The sequence below is a fragment of the Rattus norvegicus genome, chromosome 19, assembly GCF_021556685.1.
Source record: "Rattus norvegicus strain SHRSP/BbbUtx chromosome 19, alternate assembly SHRSP_T2T, whole genome shotgun sequence".
NCBI classification, from domain to species: domain Eukaryota; kingdom Metazoa; phylum Chordata; class Mammalia; order Rodentia; family Muridae; genus Rattus; species Rattus norvegicus.
This window is the reverse complement of record NC_141552.1, coordinates 45,847,501-45,864,466: the sequence shown is the minus strand read 5'-3', so window position 1 is coordinate 45,864,466 and position 16,966 is coordinate 45,847,501. Positions and strand designations below refer to the sequence as shown.

The window sequence follows — 16,966 nt, the reverse complement described above, 5'->3', positions numbered from 1 at the left end:
ACCTCCTTGTCCGGGAACGTGCATGATATCACGTAATGTCTAGTATACACACACTGAGTAGGAATCTCAGGGAAGGAACGAAGCTGGTCTCAGGTACTGGGCCTAGCATTGTATAAACCAGAGCCACTAAATGAGGAGGATCATCTGAGCTGCTAAGCTACGAGCAGTTTTGTGCATGCCATCTGGGCAGCATGTTGTGACCTGGCTGTTTAACATGTGAACCTCCTGTGGCCTTTACCCCGTCTAGGAGGGCCTCGACTTCCTTGGCTCCTCCTCCCTTTGGTAACTTTTTTCCAATAGAGAGAGCACCCTGCTCTGTAGCTCCCCTCGGCCTGGTTGACCACCTCCTCAGGACTAGCACCTGTGGGTGCCACCCTCAAGTCCACTGAAGCACTAGTTCTCACAGGCCAGGGTTGGAGAGGGCCTGATAGAAGCTGACGTCAAGTTCTCTGAGCCTGAGACAGGGCTGTCTGCCTCCATTCCTGTAAATGAAACCAGCCCCACCGAGAGCAGCCTCAGCCCAGTGTGGGGTGTGCCAGACCCATGTCTGTGCTGGCCAGCACCTTCAGGTTGTTGCTGGAGCCTCCGGGAAACCCCATATTTGGACCACTCAGCACCACAGCAGGGGGAACAACTAAGGGGAGAGCAGCTGACGCTGACACCCCTCTAAGCAGCCTGCCACTGCCATAGATACTTGAGTAGCAGTAGCACTGACAATGGAGAATGCTTTGGGGGATATGGCTATCTTAGTGATTAATTTTTGCAGTCTGAGAATTTAAAATGTATTTCCAATGTTCTGTGCCCACTTCAGTGTCATTCATCAGAATTTTAATTCTAGACATCATGTGTTACATTCAGGAGTCATTCATGGGTTTGTCTATTTCCATTACCATGAAGGGGATTGCATTCTTGGCTTCTTTGACAATTTCCTTTCCATGCACAGGAAAAAAAAAAAAAGACTGACTTTTGTGTGATGGTTTTGCATCCTATAGGCTTAGCGAGGAAGTTAGCTCCATCAATTGTGTGGTCTGTAGCTTTACATATTTATAATCACATTGTCTCCAAACAGGGAGAACTTTACTCCCTCCTTTCCTACTTGGGTGCTATTACTTCACATTGCTCTCAGAGTGAACTCAACAAGATACACGGTGTCCAGTAGGATGCTACTCTATTGACGAGGACCATGGACAGGGAACATATTTGTCTTGTTCCTGATCTTGTAGGAAAATATTTCAGTTCTATTTCTGTGGTGTTTGTTTTTATTTTTCATGTATGAATTGGGTCTTTCTTTTTCTTTTCTTTTTCTTTTTTAACATGGCTTGTCTATCAAATTTGTCAATTGTTATGTAATCTTGGCCTTGAACTCACAACACTCCCGTCCCGATCTCACAGGACAGCCGCTATGCACCAGCATGCCAAGTCGATAATTCATTTGTAAAGTCTCTGTTTTCCCTCTTTCTCCTCCCATCTTTGTGATTTCTTTCCTTTTCCTGACTTGGGCTTGGTTCTCGATGTTTTCTTTCTTCAGTTGTATCATTAGGTTATCTCAGATATGTGCCTTTGACACGGGTACTCACCACCATACATTTGCCTCTTAGGATTGCTTTTATACCTCATATTCTATTTCCATTTTCACTAATATCAAGAAATTTTAACATCTCTCCTTGATTGGTTATTGGTCATTTAAAATTATGTTTAATGTGCGTGAATATATTTTAAAGTTCTGGCCACCACCTTTTATTTTTATAACAGCATGGCAAAAGGATGCATGTTACAATGTTTGTTTTTAATTCATTGAAATTTTCATAGCCTAGAATAGTCTGTCATAGTAATAGAAAATGTCCTGCACACATGCTGAGAAGATGTGTTCTGCAGCTGTTGTAGGAACGTTCTGGGGATGTCTTAGTGGCCTACAATATAGTTTAATTGAAAGATTTCTTTTTAATTTTTTAAATTTGGATAGTCTAATGATGAAGGTTGGGTTTGAGGGCCCCAGATCTTATTATTTTATTAGTTTGTATCCCATATTTTTATTAAATAATGTTGGCTTTTATGTAATTTTGTGTTCTAATTTGGTTACCTGTATTTATATAAATGTTATCTCCTAAAACTGTGTTGATCCCTCTTTCATTGCTTTATCATTATATAGGGACTTTATTCACTTCTCTTTGGCCGTGTGTGTGTGTGTGTGTGTGTGTGTGTGTGCACACGCGCGCGTGTGTGTGTATGTATGCAGAAGCTAAAGAAGATCAGTTGTCCTGTTCTATTACTTTTAGCCTTTCCCACTTCAGACAGGTCTCTGACTGAATGAGGTAGGCCAGAGCCAGCAAGCCACAGTAATCCTATATCTCTACCTCTGACAGCTCTGGGGTTACAGGAATGCGTGTGGCCACACACAAGGTTGTAGGCAGTGATTTGAACTCATGCCTTCATGCTTGCTCAGTAAGTGTTCTTACCCACTGAGCCATGTCCCCAGATTCATCCTTTAACATTTTTTAAAAATTTTAAAAGACTTTCTGACTGGTTCGTTCTATCTGTTCATCCGTCTATCTGCTCTTCCATCCATCTGTCCGTCCATCCATCCATCCATCTCTCTACCTACCTACCTACCTGGCTTCAGTTCTCTGTTGGTATGGTCCATCTCTTCCGGTTCCTTTACTTCCGGTCTGGGTACCTACTTTCCAATGAAGTCATTTTCTCCTTTGCCAAACTCACTCAATGGACATGTGTCAGTTGGAGGACTTCAGGCATGTACATTCCAGATTATTGTTGATAACTGACAACGCACACCTGGGATTGTGTTCCTTTTTCCCATGTCCGAGTGAACCTTTTGTCTGTCCTCAGCTGCTCATCTTCATGCGTTCTTACGTAAACAACCCTTACTACACTTGTCTTTCTGTGGCGACTGCTGTGGTATATAGCCTTGGCCTTTTCGTATTCCTTCACCATGGTGGTTATCAAGGTTTAGCTCCTACTATAGCCCCCACAGGCATTCCCTGGAGGGTAACTCCAGTACTCTGGTGGTGACAGTGCCTCAGTGTTTTGTGTGTTGAAAAAATATTTCTGTCTCATTTCTTAATAGTAGTTTTTCTGGGTATAATATTGGCAGCTTTTTTTCTTTTAGGACTTTAAATACATCGTTGCATTTTTTTTTTCTAATTTGCAAGGTTTCTTTCAAACACTCCATCTCTCAGATTCCCTCACAAGCGTCTTTCTCGTTTTCTGTCTTAAGCTTTGTGTGGTGTTTCTATACAAGCACTGATCAACCACACTTTACCCACTCCCTTCTCCAGCATCTAGCAATCGATATTCTATTTACAGTTCAAGCTTTTGAAATTGAAATGACAGAATGTTTGTCCTTTTGCGTCCGTCCGGTTCATTCCACTGAATGTGTCATCCAGTTCCATTCCCTTTACTACAGATAGGGCTTTCCTTGTCCACGGGCAGAGCAGCACCACCTCCTGAGTGGACCCGCCGCACTTCCTTTACCCCTCACCCCATCACATGCTGACGAGCAGGCAGCTTGATCCCCTATCTTCCTATCTTGGCCACTGTGAACAGCATCACAATAAGCATGGTGTTCTCTCTCTAACATGCTGATTTTTACTTTCCATAAGTTAACTGGATCACATGGTAGACAACTTTTTTAAAAGAGCGGCCATGCTTTTCTTCATAATGCATGTACTAATTTAAACTTCCCTTAACAGCGCATGCGTTTCCTGCTTTTTTGTCAGCTGTTTTTCACAGTAGCCATTCTACGCCTGGAGAACTGATGTCACTGTGGTAGGGACTTGCACACCCCGGGTGGCTAGTGAGTATAGGTTGTTTTTGTTGTTCGATTGATTGTTTTGGTTTTGCTTTGTTTTTTGGTTTCTTTGGTTTTCTATCTATTTTTTGGCCACTCTTTTGGAGATGTATTCATACAGACCCCTACACAGCTTTTAATCGGATCACTTGTTCTGTGGTTCCATCAGTTCTGAGGTTGTTTTTTTTCTTTTCTTTTCTTTTCTTTTTTTCGGAGCTGGGGATCGAACCCAGGGCCTTGCGCGATTGCTAGGCAAGCGCTCTACCACTGAGCTAAATCCCCAACCCCCTGCGGTTGTTTTTTAAGTACTCTGGATATTAACCCTCAGTTAGGTGAATAATGCGTCAGCATTTTCTCCACACTATAGTCTGTCCTTCGTTCTGTAGAGTGTTTCTCTGTACTGAGTATTTTAGTTTGAGATGACCCTTACTCACCAGTGTTTGCTTTTGTTTCTCTGCTTGGATTCCTAATGAGAAAGTTGCTGTCTGCAGCCCATGTTCGGCACTCTTTCCTTCAGGTTTCCTTCTGTAGCTTTAGGATTTTAGGTACTACATGTAGGCACTTCCCATGTTGATTGGACTTTTGTTCACTGGAGGGATAAGATCCTCCAGCCTTCCCCACAGCATTTATTAGAGAAGTATTTTCCCATTGTAAACCTTTTATAAAATGCATATCAGTTGTGGATGTGCTTTGGATCTCTGTATTTTTTTCTTCTCCCTTTGGCTTATTTGGAATATTTTATTACAAGTTTCTGCTGCTCTGGATCTTTAGTGTGTTTTAGAGTCTCCTTTTCTGACATCTTCAGTCTGTGTCTTTGCTTGCAAAGTGAGCTTCTGGTAGTCATTATCTTCTTGTTTTTAATCTGTTCACCAGCTCCTTTTAATTAGTCTGTTTTCATTCTAATTTAATGGATTACTGTATTGATGTCTGACCCTCTTCAGTTCCTGTTTTGTGGATTGGCCATTTTAGTGAGATTTGTACTTTGACAGTAGTAGTTTCCTTGTTTCACTCGAGGGACAACATCAGGAACCAAGGAGAAGAACAGGCCCCATCAAGGACAGAGGGAACCATGATGGGGAGGGGGGTGGCAGCAGGAACCACACTGGCATCTGTCTTCATTCCTGGTGTTGCATAAAGTCCTCAACTGGGTACCAAAGGTAAAAGCTGTTCTTGAGGACAATGCCATCCGTTCCTGTGTCACAACACTGGGAAAGACCTGAGTCACTTTGCTTAGCCAGGTTTAGGGCCTCAGACGATTCCATGCAGTGGCTTAGGACCATGAGAGCAGTCTATATTCAGAGTAGGCCTCACTTTAAGATGGCTGCTGCCTGTAACTGGGTTACAGTGAGTGGAGTAAATTCATTTTCCAAAGCAACATTACTGGGAGGAGTTTCGGTTACTTCCTACCAGGCCCATCAGAGGAGTGCAGTGTGAGTCGCTGGGATTACAAGTCTCACCCTGATGAGGTTTGCTGGGACAGCCCCCACAAGCACGCAGCACAGAGAAGCGACTGCCCATGCTCCAGTGAGGGTCCACAGTGTGCAGAGATTCTGCTTCTCTTTCTGTGCCATCCTCCCAGATCTCTGAACCTCTCAAAGCTTCATGTTCTCCCACGGTCACTCGCCCTGCTGCGCAATGGATACTTTGATCCTTCTGTGGGGAAGACAAGCAGCTAGTGTGGCGCACCACTGTTCAGCCATTTTGAAGGCAGCTCTTCCGCACATCTCTCTGACTCCACCCCTCTTTTTCCTTTCAGTTTGATCGTATTTATTTCCCAGAGGTGCGTGCATGACCCAAGCCTGGGAGTTGTGAGCAGTTGTGTAGCTGTGTATGTTTCATGTGGTTTCTTCCTCTTGAGTTTGTTCTGGAGCTAAGTATCTAAGTTAACAGTCTCCTGGGTGTTAACAAAGCCCTTCACTCCCTTTTCAACTGCGATGTGAGAGAGGATCTGCCTTCCAGTTCTGCATTTCATCTTCTGTCTGACCAGCTAGGATGCTGGCACTACACTCCTTTCTTCATCCAAGTTCTTTAGACTTTAGCACACTAATGCTGTAACATATTTGTGTCTTTTCTTAACTTACCTAACGGGAGTGGTTCATGCCCCGAAGGAGAGTCCTGGGGATGGAACCACACACAACCCGTAACTCAAGGCTTTTATTTTCCAAAATCAGCCAGAAATGGAGTGTAGCTGAGAAGCCTCAGCCTTTCTTCAAGTGGTGGTTACTTCAGACCCACTGGCCAGCCATAGAGACACTGTACCTCCAGCAAGACTGCCTCTACGGGTGTTTCTGCATGCATGGGCCCAGTGCCTGCACACATGAGTACTTACATCCCAGACCCAGCCCATTCACAGCCTGCAAAGGAGAACTGGTGAAGGGGCCATTCTGCAACCCAGGCACTGCTAACTCCATGTCTGTCCCACATGCCTTGGAAATGCATCTCCTGTTAGGCAGTTGTAATCCATGGCTGAATTTGTTTAGCATGAAGATACAGGATGACATGTGACAGGTACATACTTCTTCGTTCTAACGTGATTAGACTGTGACACCAGGGTTTCCTGGCATGGCTCCCACGGTTGCTTCAGGGTTAGGCTATGGAGGAGTCAGGGATCTGTCGACGAGGCCCTGTGTCAAACCCACTGTGTCTGTGTGTTGCAGCTCGTGAGTGACCTGCTAGAATTCTGCTTCTACACCTTCCGAGAATCCCAGGCTCTGAAGGTGGAGTTTCCCGCCATGCTGGTGGAGATCATCACCGACCAGCTGCCAAAGGTGGAGTCTGGGAATGCCAAACCCCTTTACTTTCACAGAAAGTGACGGGAGATACCGGCCAGGAAGAACTTCGCCTTAAGTTTCCCCACGTGGTTCTATGCCTACGAAGGACCCAAGAAATCACATTTTTAACATGTGATGGCTGATTGACAGTTGGTCGGCAGTTTCTCAAGTTTAAAAATCACGTCAAGGGTCTGGAGCCGGGAAAGCCATGAGACGTGGATTTGGCAAGGCCTGAGCTGGCTAAAGGACTCTTCCCTCTCCACTCCCAGCGCTTAGAAAACATGTTCCCGTTCCTCTGGATGAAAAGCCATATCTAGTCAATAACTCTGATTTTGATATTTTAACAGGTGGAAGTTTTAACTATGCCATGTGGTTTCTGGTATCTCTCGCTTGTTTTCAAAGGGTTCAAAGGACTAGAGAACTTTTTAAAGCTTACCCTTGGTTTGCACATAAAAACGTCTAGTCAATATGGGGCATTACTATTCTTTTGTTATTTAAAAACACACAAACACATACACAAAATGCATACAGATCCCTGGTATGTAATAACAGAACACGTGGCGTGGAACTGTGGCCTACCGGGCACGTTTTTTCTGCATCGCTGGCATACGCACTCGTTAGTGTCCATTTATTATTTAATTAGAATGGATAAGATGTTAAATGCCTTGGTTTCAAATTTCTAGTATCTATTGTGTTGGCTTTACAAATAATTTTTTGCAGTCTTTTTGCTGTGCTGTATATTACTGTATGTATAAATTGTGAAGGACCTGAAACAAGGTGTAAGGAGCTTTTGTAAATGAAACACATTAGAAAAAAGTCTTTAATGGTTAATAGGTTGAATGGGAAAGTATTTTTGAAAGAATTCTATTTTGCTGGAGACTATTTAAGTACTATCTTTGTCTAAACAAGGTAAAATTTTCTTTTGTAACGTGAGATGCTCTGCATGCGTACTGACCGTTTACAGTGTATTTAAGAGAGACAAAGCTGTGCCTTTTTTTAGCTTCATATCTAATTTACCATTTTACAGTCTGTTGTAAATAACCACACTTAGACCTCTTCGGTTGTCTCTAAGCCTTTCTACTTTTTCAGTACTATTTGTTTTGTTCTTGGTCTCCCGCGTGGGAAGTGTTCGTGAGACTCTAGTGCGCAGCTCTGGCTTCTGCTTCTTCCCGCTTCCATCCGGGATGCTGCTGCAGTGTCTGCAGCTCCTGGCAGGTGACAGGAACCACTGGTCCTGAGAGTGCTGTCCTCCCCCCTCTGTCATAAGAAGCAGAGCCTGCTCTCTCAGAAAGGGAGACTGGAAACATGGCCCAGAGAGCACAATTCTCCCATTTCCAGAAAATCTGATTTTCTCCTCTTGGGGAAAATATTCCATGCACCCTCCACACCTGTCAAAGATCAGAAAGCCGCCTCTAGCCTTGGACAGGGTCCTTCACTCCTGGAGCCGGTCATGGGGACAGCAAATATGGCAGGAGGTACAGGCAACTCATCTGGGTATGAGTCAGACAGAATGGCGTGGAGACCCACAGATCACTAGAAGGTTTTTAGATTTTTTAAAGGTAGGTTTTAAAAATGAAAATTTTATACATAAACAGTTTTGGAGGAAAAAAACCACAAAAACACTACGAATCATGTAAGCAAGACAGTGGCACTAAAATTTTAATTCATTAATCTGTCCAATACTGATGCGATTTATGGCTTTTTTCTTGCCCCAAATCACAGACATGTGTATCTCTGGGGAACTTCGGTATGATTGCACTAAATGATCTCTGAATAGAGGCCAAATTAATCTTTCAAACATGGTGATGACTCTCATCACGAATTCCCAAAACCTAAAAGCTGACGCAGAAGGCTGGGGCAAGGCTTGAGTGGGTCAGCGGTTTCCCACAGGGTTCACCATGCAGGCAACATTACCGTGTCTCTCAAACGACGCCTGCCTTCTGCAAGGGGAGACCCAGGGACGCTGAACTCAAAGGGTGGGGGCTTTCTTACATCATTTGCAACTTCAAGGATTTAATTTATAGGCAGATCTTTAAACACAGTCAACTTACACGCACAGCAATATGAAAACCATACTTCGAAGGCGATAAACACATACAGCATGCAGACGAGGTGTTTCTGGGGGAAAGGGGCTGAGTTAACGCTGTGAAACTGGATTTCCATCTTAGCCAGGATTGAGGTGGAGAAGGTCTACATTAGCTTTTTGTATTAATGAAGTTACTGGCTCCTCATGTGTCTCCGGGTAACTCTGCTTAACTAAACAGCAAAGCCATATTCTCTAAATTCACTGTTGAATGCCTGTCCCGGGCCAAACTGTCTGCTCTTATTTTTGTACCATATTGCTCTTAAAAATCTTGGTTTGGTACAATTCATAATTCACCAAAACTCCTTCAAATAATTATAACACTAAATTAGTTTAAAATGAAGCAATTTATATCTTTATGCAAAAACATGTCTGTCTTTGCAAAGGATTGTAAACAGATTACAATAAATCCTTTACTTTAATCACCTGTTGTTCTGGAAACAGTTCATTCGGACGCCTAGAGGTACACCGGGACTTTATGCCTTTGTACATTCAGATCCTGTGCACTTCTGCCTGCAGCCAACCCTGGAACCACGGAGTTTTGTCTGAGGCTAGAAAGAGCCCTATTGGCTGCCACATGGTCAGTCATGATGATTCTGTGGCTACTATCCAGTTCACTCTGCTCGTCCCATAACAGTGCTACACTATTGGCTGCTGTGTAGCCATGTGCACACACAGCAGCCACATGCATGCATACATCCGAATGGCCTCATGGGTATCTACACCCACAAGACTTTGAGACTCAATTAAGAAGACCACCATGCCACCTGAACTTAGAGGTCTTCCTCTGCATGCTCTTGCTTTCTCCCTCAGGTACCTGCAAGCCCTGATGGCTACCCACTCTTTATGGGACTGTCCCCTTGGCTCTCATGAACATGGACAACAAAAATGCAATTATTAGTTCATTTTCAAACAGGAAACATTCCCTCCCAGATAAATTGCGGGCAACATGTCATTTGATGGGTGTATGTTGACTGGCTTTCAGAAAGATGCGCCCGTGTGGTAGACAAATTCAACATTGCACAACAGATAAAATTCTGGAACACATAGTGTGGCCACTGACCACAACCCTGGGAAAAGCTGTATTCTGTGTGTGCACCCATGTAAATGGTCACGCAAGCTGAACAAAACATCGGTAGGTAAAAACAAATCTGTACGCAAAAATTTAAAGAAAGCTTCTCATAGCCTCCAATTTGAAACAAAAGTCATTCTGATGTGCATGTCTGCTGAGAGGTCCTACCCACAAGCAGGCGGCCTTCAGAACTGAGGAGGCTTTATCGTGAGTTGAGTGCCTTTTAAGAATTTCACAAAGCAATTTTCAAGCCAAACGAATTCAAGTCTCCTCTGTGAACCACTAGGTGAGAACTTCCAGAACAGCTAGCTACTAATGTCTGCCATGCATTAAAAACTGGGCCGTGCATCACAGACAGAGTAAGGGGCTTACTGCTTGTGTATGTTGAAAGCCCCAAAGGCAGGAGACATTTTCTCACAAAAAGAAAAGAAACAAAAGTACTAGCATGCCTTTTGATGAGCAACGCCAGTGTTTGCAAAGTAAGATGATTACAGGTGCGTCTGAGACTTTCTTCTCAAGCTCCCCAGTTCTTAGAGCAGCTGCTTTACTGAAAATAACAGTGGTTTCCTCAACAGCATTACATACAAGCGTACCAAGCTAGGTCCCTGACGTTTGTCACAGGCCAAGTAAGACACACGCCAGAACTACAGCATGACAGACCAGGGCATTGCCTCTTCCCTCTCTCTCCAGCCTGGGAACGGGCTCCAAGGGACCACTGGTTAGGACCAGACTTAGCTGGTTCATGTGTTTGTGGTCAGCCTGCAGCTGTTGGTCCATAACTTTGCCGCATGTGACCTCTCACCGTCCAGCACAAGCTACAGGATGTTATAGAAAGGCCTGATGCTTCTCTTAACCCTTCAGACTTGTTTCTCCCCGACTGACGAAACCGAATTCCAGCCCAAGTCCACAGTCCAACTGGGAGGACTCGTGAACATGGTTGTGGGTGCAGGATCAGGATGGGGGTGAGAGGGGATGGAGTCACACGATGAATCCCAGGAAATCAGACTCTGGAGACGAGCATCGGGGTGCAGATCTGAGTTTATACCCAGTGCATAAGCTTACAGACAGTGCTTGAGGCAATCCCAAGCCCCTAAATTCCCGGCCAATCATTTATCAACACATCATCACCGTTCTCTAATGAAAGCCCTGCCTGATGAGGTAACTCAGGAGGAGCAGGGAAGCATCACCTGTGAGGATGTCCATGAAGATAGGGGAAGCAGCCATGGCCCTGGCCTGGGTTCCTCTTGGCTGTCTCACTGGTGTTCCGGGAGCCATGTCAGACCAATGCCTTGTATGGCAGATCAGGACTCTCCTTGGAGTTGCAGCAGCCTGAGGCCCCTCACTCTTCATCCCGCTTTTTCCTTCACAAGGTTGCCTTCCACATCCCACACGCATGGCTCCAGTAAATGGCTGCCACCACTGGAACACTTAGTCATTCAGTCACTGCACAATGTGTGTCACTGAGACTGATTTCCAACTCTCTCCCAGTTCAACAAAACCTCTTTCTGTGGCTTTAGGGAGTGCTATTCATGCCCTCATGAGCCAGATTCAGGTGGGTCCGGGGGAGCTGTTCCCATGCCACCAAGCAACATTTTTCACAGCAACTAATTCTCCAAGGAAGAAATCCAGACCCCAATATGTAGCCCTGGGCTGTCCCATGTACATCCACCGTCCAAGTTCAATATGCAGGTCTCCTGCCAGATAGAGGGTCAGCAGCTCAGTTTGTCTTTGGATAGAGAAAGTCGAGCATATTCTTCTAGCAGGTGAACTGAGACACTTAGCCATGGGAGAATGAGCTGCGCTACCCAAAGGTGGCAGCAGTAAATTATTGCTCAGTAAGCCAAGGAAAAGCAATTGACAGTCATGTTATCTGACACTTGAGGGGTTGGGGGGGGGGGTGTTGTGGTGGGGAGGTAAGTTGTCTGGGGACACCCCTGCAATAGGATCCTCAGACAGGGATGGAGAAGCTGTATGGCTCAAGAGCCAGAGGAGCCAGAGCCTAGCTCTGAGAGACTTGGGAAGTCAAGGATGAGAGTACGTTCAGTATGAGGTGGGTGGGAAATGGCATAAGCTGGGACTGGAGAGGCAGAGAGACCTCGGGAAGAGGTCAGACTGATGGCTGAAGAACAGGCCATGAATGGCCTTCAAGATGAGATGGCAGAGAGGAGCTTGTGTATTTATGCTGTCCTTGTTGACGGGGTATTTGATATGGTCAATATTTGAAAGAGGTTTTTAAACTTAGAGGTTCCTAAGTCTCAGTCTGTGATTGGCCAACTCTTGTCTGGAGGCCAGGGAAAGGGGGTGACATCACAGCAGACGGCACGATGCAAAACAAAGCTGCTTATTCCATGACATCCGGGAAGCAGACAGAGATGAAGGGGTCTGGTCCTTTAGTGCTCGCCCAGGCTGAGTAAGTGCCACTTGTCAAAGGGTCCATCACTTCCCAGTAGGGCCCTCAGCTGGGGACCAACCTTTAACACGTAGAACTTTGGCAGAAGATCCAAACAGCAGCAATGGCTAAGAGCTGGAAGGCCACCAGAGACTTCCTCTTCCTCATCTCCGTTCACCAGTCTCTCCTGCTGTGCACCCTCAGAGGCGCTACATGTTTGCTGAAGTTCCCATGGCACCTGATTTCACCATTTCACAGATGGAAACCCAAGCAAGCATAAGGACTCCTGCAGGGCCTCTGTACCAAATAAGGCTGAAGATCTGGTCCTGCTGGAGGTGAGAGTTGCAGCCGGTGTCGAGTCCTGAGTGAAGTGCACAGGCCAGAAGCCTCTTGGAGACCTTCCCAGGATTAGCCACACCCGTCTTGCAAAACACTGGAATGATCGCCAGGTGTAACCAAACACCCCTACTCCCATTACTGTGTAGATTTTGGGCCCTGCCCAGGGCTAAGCTCTCTGCTCTGCCCTATGGTGATGGCAAGTTGAGCCAAATTGCTCCCAGGCCATATTCTGGTAGAAACAGCCTTGACTTTCCTCAGACACTACCCTGCTTTCCTCTAGATAAACACAGGTCTGCCAGCTCTTGGGCCATGGGAAACCTATTCAGCCACATGTATCCCATGGCACACAGAAGACACTGACAGCAAAAGTGCAAGCAGTCGTGACCAAGGGACCAACAGTCCTGTCACAGCCACCTTGCTGTTGCACACTTTAGCTTCATGCTTTGGTTTTCCTTTTAGGAAGCAAGGGTAAAAGCAGAGAGATAGGCAGGCTGTAGTGATGAACACCATCAAATGCTGAGGCACAGAGGGAGGTGTACAAAAGGAACGCTTCCTCAAACCAGCAAACATGAGCTGCATCTAGTGTTGGCTTTGGTGATACCACTGAGAGGCAATGCATGCCAGCAAGTCTTGACGCTGAGCCTCCAGACCTGCCCAGATTCACACCTTCCCTACCAGCATTTCACTGAGCCACACCAGGTAATGATAGCCCACAACACAGGGCACCTTCCTCCAAGGCCAGACTGTGCAGGCCCTATCTCCATTCTTCCCCCGGAACCTGTGGTTTGATATTTAAACTTACTCTGTAAAGAAATAGTCCTTACTCTTTTTTACAGAATACACACTTCTAAAAATCACATCCCTCTCATCTTCATGTGACTCCTGCTATTCAGATTCCTGTGACTTTAACAAAATACCCAGCGATCAACTTGCAAAGGTTTATTTTGGCTCACTGTCTTAGAGGTGGCATTTCATAATGGATGAGCTTTAGACCTGGGGCAGAATGTGACAAGAAGCCTATGGCAGATTAAGCTGTTCAACAGACACAAAAGAGAAAAGAAGAGACCAGTGTCCTACAAGCCCTCTGATAGGTACAACCAATGACCCAGAACCTCCTACAAGGGTCCCTTTTTAAACTTTCTACCCCCCTTCAAACAGCAACAGAAGCTGGAGCAAGTGCTTTAACCCAAGGGCCTTTGGGGAACATTCCAGATCAAAATTTAGCAACTCCAAACTCGATGCCCTTACACAAGAGCCCTGTAAGGTGACTCCATAGATGTTAACCAACAAAGCAGCAGGCTCCAGAGTCAGTCAGGGGAGGCCATACAACATCCTTCTTTTGATAACTCCTTAGGAGAAAATTCAGACAGGGTCAGGAACCTCACATGGGTTAGATGTCAACGCCTAACTCCAGCAGCTTCTGCTGATGCAGAACTCCCTTCACAGTCCCAAGGCCACAAACACTGAACTTCCTGCAGGGAACCAGCTGGTTTTCCCCACAATGCCTGGGCCTGGAGTTGTACTTGGGGCCGAGGAGACTGGGGAAGAGAAAGCACCTCATATTGGGACGGCAGTCAGCCTACCCTTCCCAAAGTCCAGCTTCATGGAGATGGGCAAAGTTAATGCTGAGCCTGGGAATCAAGGCCATATTGGATAGTCTGAGAGAGATCTGTCCAAAGAGGTGGGTCAGGAGAGCTGGCCATCAGCATGGCTGTAGCTCACCTATACACTGCCACAGACTGGATCCCATCCCACTGTCTCTTGAGGGAAAGGCCTTTGTAAGCACCACATGAATGCTGGGATTGCGTCTCAGAAAGGCCCACCATCTTTCCTGCTGTAAATCACAGGGTTCTAAAGGGCTAACATCATGGTCTGCTGACCATGACTGTCAAACTGTGAATCACCACTGAGGTGATTCACTCCCCGCATTAGGCTGGACACACCAGATAGTAAATTACATTTTATTTCATGTACAGAGGGGCCTTGTGGCAGTGAGGTGACATAGGGCAAACAGCACTCCGGTGAGCACCTGGAAAAGGCTGTTGAAGCACATGCAGCTGCCAGTGAGCAGGCCCTGGGGGCCAGGAGAGGCAGGCAGGAAGGCACAGGCTTGGAAGAGCTTCTCTCTGCTTCCCTCCAGGTTGGGACCAAGCCCCCGGCACCCACAAGGTCACATGTGCTCCGGACATTTGAAAATAGCACAGCCCCCCCTGAAAACCCAACAGCAGGTGTGTGGACATCGAGGTCGCCAATGAGGACTGCCCTCTCTGTCCCACGGGCTGGAGAATTAAAGATCACAATCCCCAGTGCCTGTTAGGTGAGCATCCTCTCCACCAACGAGGGCCACGCTCTGCTTACACCCACATCTGCATCGTCCTAGGTGGCAAGTTCCATCCCCTCCCTAGCCCTGGAGTGCCTGTGGTGACCGAAGATCCTAAGCGTAAACGTGGCATTTGGGTGCCATTTCCAGGCTGGTGCTTGGGGTGCTAGGATCAGCAGGAGCCCCCATGGCCAGGGACTACAGTAGCTTGACGTAATTCTGTGGAATCAGCCCTCGCTTGCCGTTCAGGGTCCCTTCCAGCCATCCGGGTTCCCTTGAGGTCTGAACTGAAAAAGAAGAGACTACGTTTACAAGTCTGCTCCCAATGCTTGCCCCTGACACTTACCATGCCGAGGGATTGCATGAAGCAGCCACAAAAAAGAGTCACTTCTGGGGCACTGAACAGCAAAGCTGCCACGAAGGTTCCTGCCCCGCACTGGCCATCACAAAGCTTCCCTCTCTAGTCCCTGTTTCCAGTCTTGCTCCTCCTAGTTCACTGTGCTCTGAGTTGCTCAACAAACTCGGTAGGACACAGAGCAGGGCACGCCTCCCCCGACCCCCACCAAAGGAAGTTTGTTGGTCCAGTGCAAGGGGCCTCTCCTGCCACTCCAGCAGCCCCTCCCTACGCTATCGGAGAACTCCCAACTGGGACTCTCGGCCCTGGTGCGTGCAGTACTTCACTTGCTGTCTAGAATGCTTTTCTTCACTAGGTAACTCTTCTGCTTCAGTCGGGCTTCCTCTTGAGGAAGGTCTGCTTCAACCTTTCAACCACGACAGCCATCAGCCATACACTGATCCCACTCCCACGCTGGTTAAGGAGCTCCTGAAGGCAGGCCTGAGCCTTGCACATCTGAGCACACTATAGGTATCAGCAGATACTTGTGATAGTCACATGACAAGCCCCAGGCTGGAGAGCAAAGGATACAGGGCTCAAGCTAGCAAACCAGCATTTTGGTATTAAATACCAAAGACTTTAAGGGACCCCAGCTTAAATGCAAATTATGGCCAGGGGTAGTGGACACCTACCTGGGGTTGGGGGACAGTGCTTATCTACAGAACAACCCAGAAACCAACTGTGAAGGGCAGCTTTGGGTCCTAACCAAAAGGAATTATTTCACACTAGAGACTGAGCGCAGCGCACACATACACAGTCCCGTGAAGCAGTGTTTCCCTTTCCGTGTATGCTGAGCTCTGCAGTCTTGCTTTCTGACTGCCAACTGCGACTGGGCAATTCTTGACCTACTCACATTTGGGTAACACTGATGGCTCGTTCTAACTGCCCTTCTCAATGAGGGGACCATTTGTTTTCTCCCTTGAGAGAAGTACTGTGAATTCTGTGATCACCACAGCCTTCTGATAACTCTGCCATCTGCCTAGGAGCTTTAAGGCTTCCACATGGTTGCCCCCTAGGCCCACCGTATTCTACACTGCAGCCATGCCTGGGCAGCATGGACTCACGCTTCGGTCATTGGCTTCGCCCCCATCCAGACCAGATGAGGAACCTCCACTCTGCACATGTGCCTCACAGGCCAGTGTAAGACTACAACTCGGGAGTGCAGGACACTCATCTAAAGATTCACGTTCCCGGGCAACTCACGGTCCCGGGCACCCAGCCTGGTGTCACACATAATCGTGCAATAAACGAGCAAATGCATCTAAGGTGTGCTTGCAAGGCGACCCAGCAGGCAGCAATTCTCTTCCTTTGTCCCCTCAGTAACCTTGACCTTGTTACTAAGAGCACTATTTTTAAAGGTTTCATCCATATAGTGTACTGGCCATGCCAACCACTGTGTGCAGAAAGGCCTGGGTTCAAGAGCAAAGTCACTCCCCGGATGTGCCACCTGCAGCATGTGATGTCCTGGGAGAGTGCACACTCAAGCTGAGGCCCTACAGCTCACTGAGGCTCATCTGTGCTGCCTTTAGAGATATCTGTTCATTCTCTCATGCCTTTACCACCTCAGGGCAGGGACAGCGTTGGCAGGGACCACAACGCAGCTGCTCTGGCAACAGAAAGAACTGGCAGAAGGTTCCAAGAGGTCTCCTACACTGGAAACTATCTGCTACACAGAAAGCAGCTGTGCTTCCATTCACAGGAGACACAGTGCTCTATCTCCTGTCACTTACTGTGGACAGTCTTCTGTATGTAAGTTTCCTGGTGACCTGTATCTTCCTACCTAAGAATCTGGA

At 46.8% G+C, this 16,966-nt stretch overlaps 2 protein-coding genes across 22 annotated transcripts in view; one reads left to right on the top strand and one right to left on the bottom strand.

Annotated features, from left to right (window-relative positions):
* Positions 1–9,089, top strand: part of Nr3c2 (nuclear receptor subfamily 3, group C, member 2) — a 344,228-nt gene extending 335,139 nt beyond the window's left edge. For 4 of the 6 annotated variants that reach the window (NM_013131.3, NM_001395077.2, NM_001429945.1 and 1 more), the window contains 1 exon segment: positions 6,463–9,089. In NM_013131.3, coding sequence (NP_037263.2) covers positions 6,463–6,618 — 156 coding nt within the window. In that variant the 3' untranslated portion in view covers positions 6,619–9,089. 6 annotated transcript variants of the gene reach the window in all.
* A 5,317-nt stretch (positions 9,090–14,406) lies between these two features.
* Positions 14,407–16,966, bottom strand: part of Arhgap10 (Rho GTPase activating protein 10) — a 267,994-nt gene continuing 265,434 nt past the window's right edge. For 15 of the 16 annotated variants that reach the window (XR_015643473.1, XR_015643474.1, XR_015643476.1 and 12 more), the window contains one exon: positions 14,407–15,066. Coding sequence is in view for 11 of the 16 variants with exons in the window: in XM_087595148.1 (XP_087451274.1) it covers positions 14,978–15,066 (89 nt within the window). In the remaining 5 variants the exon portion in view is untranslated. 16 annotated transcript variants of the gene reach the window in all.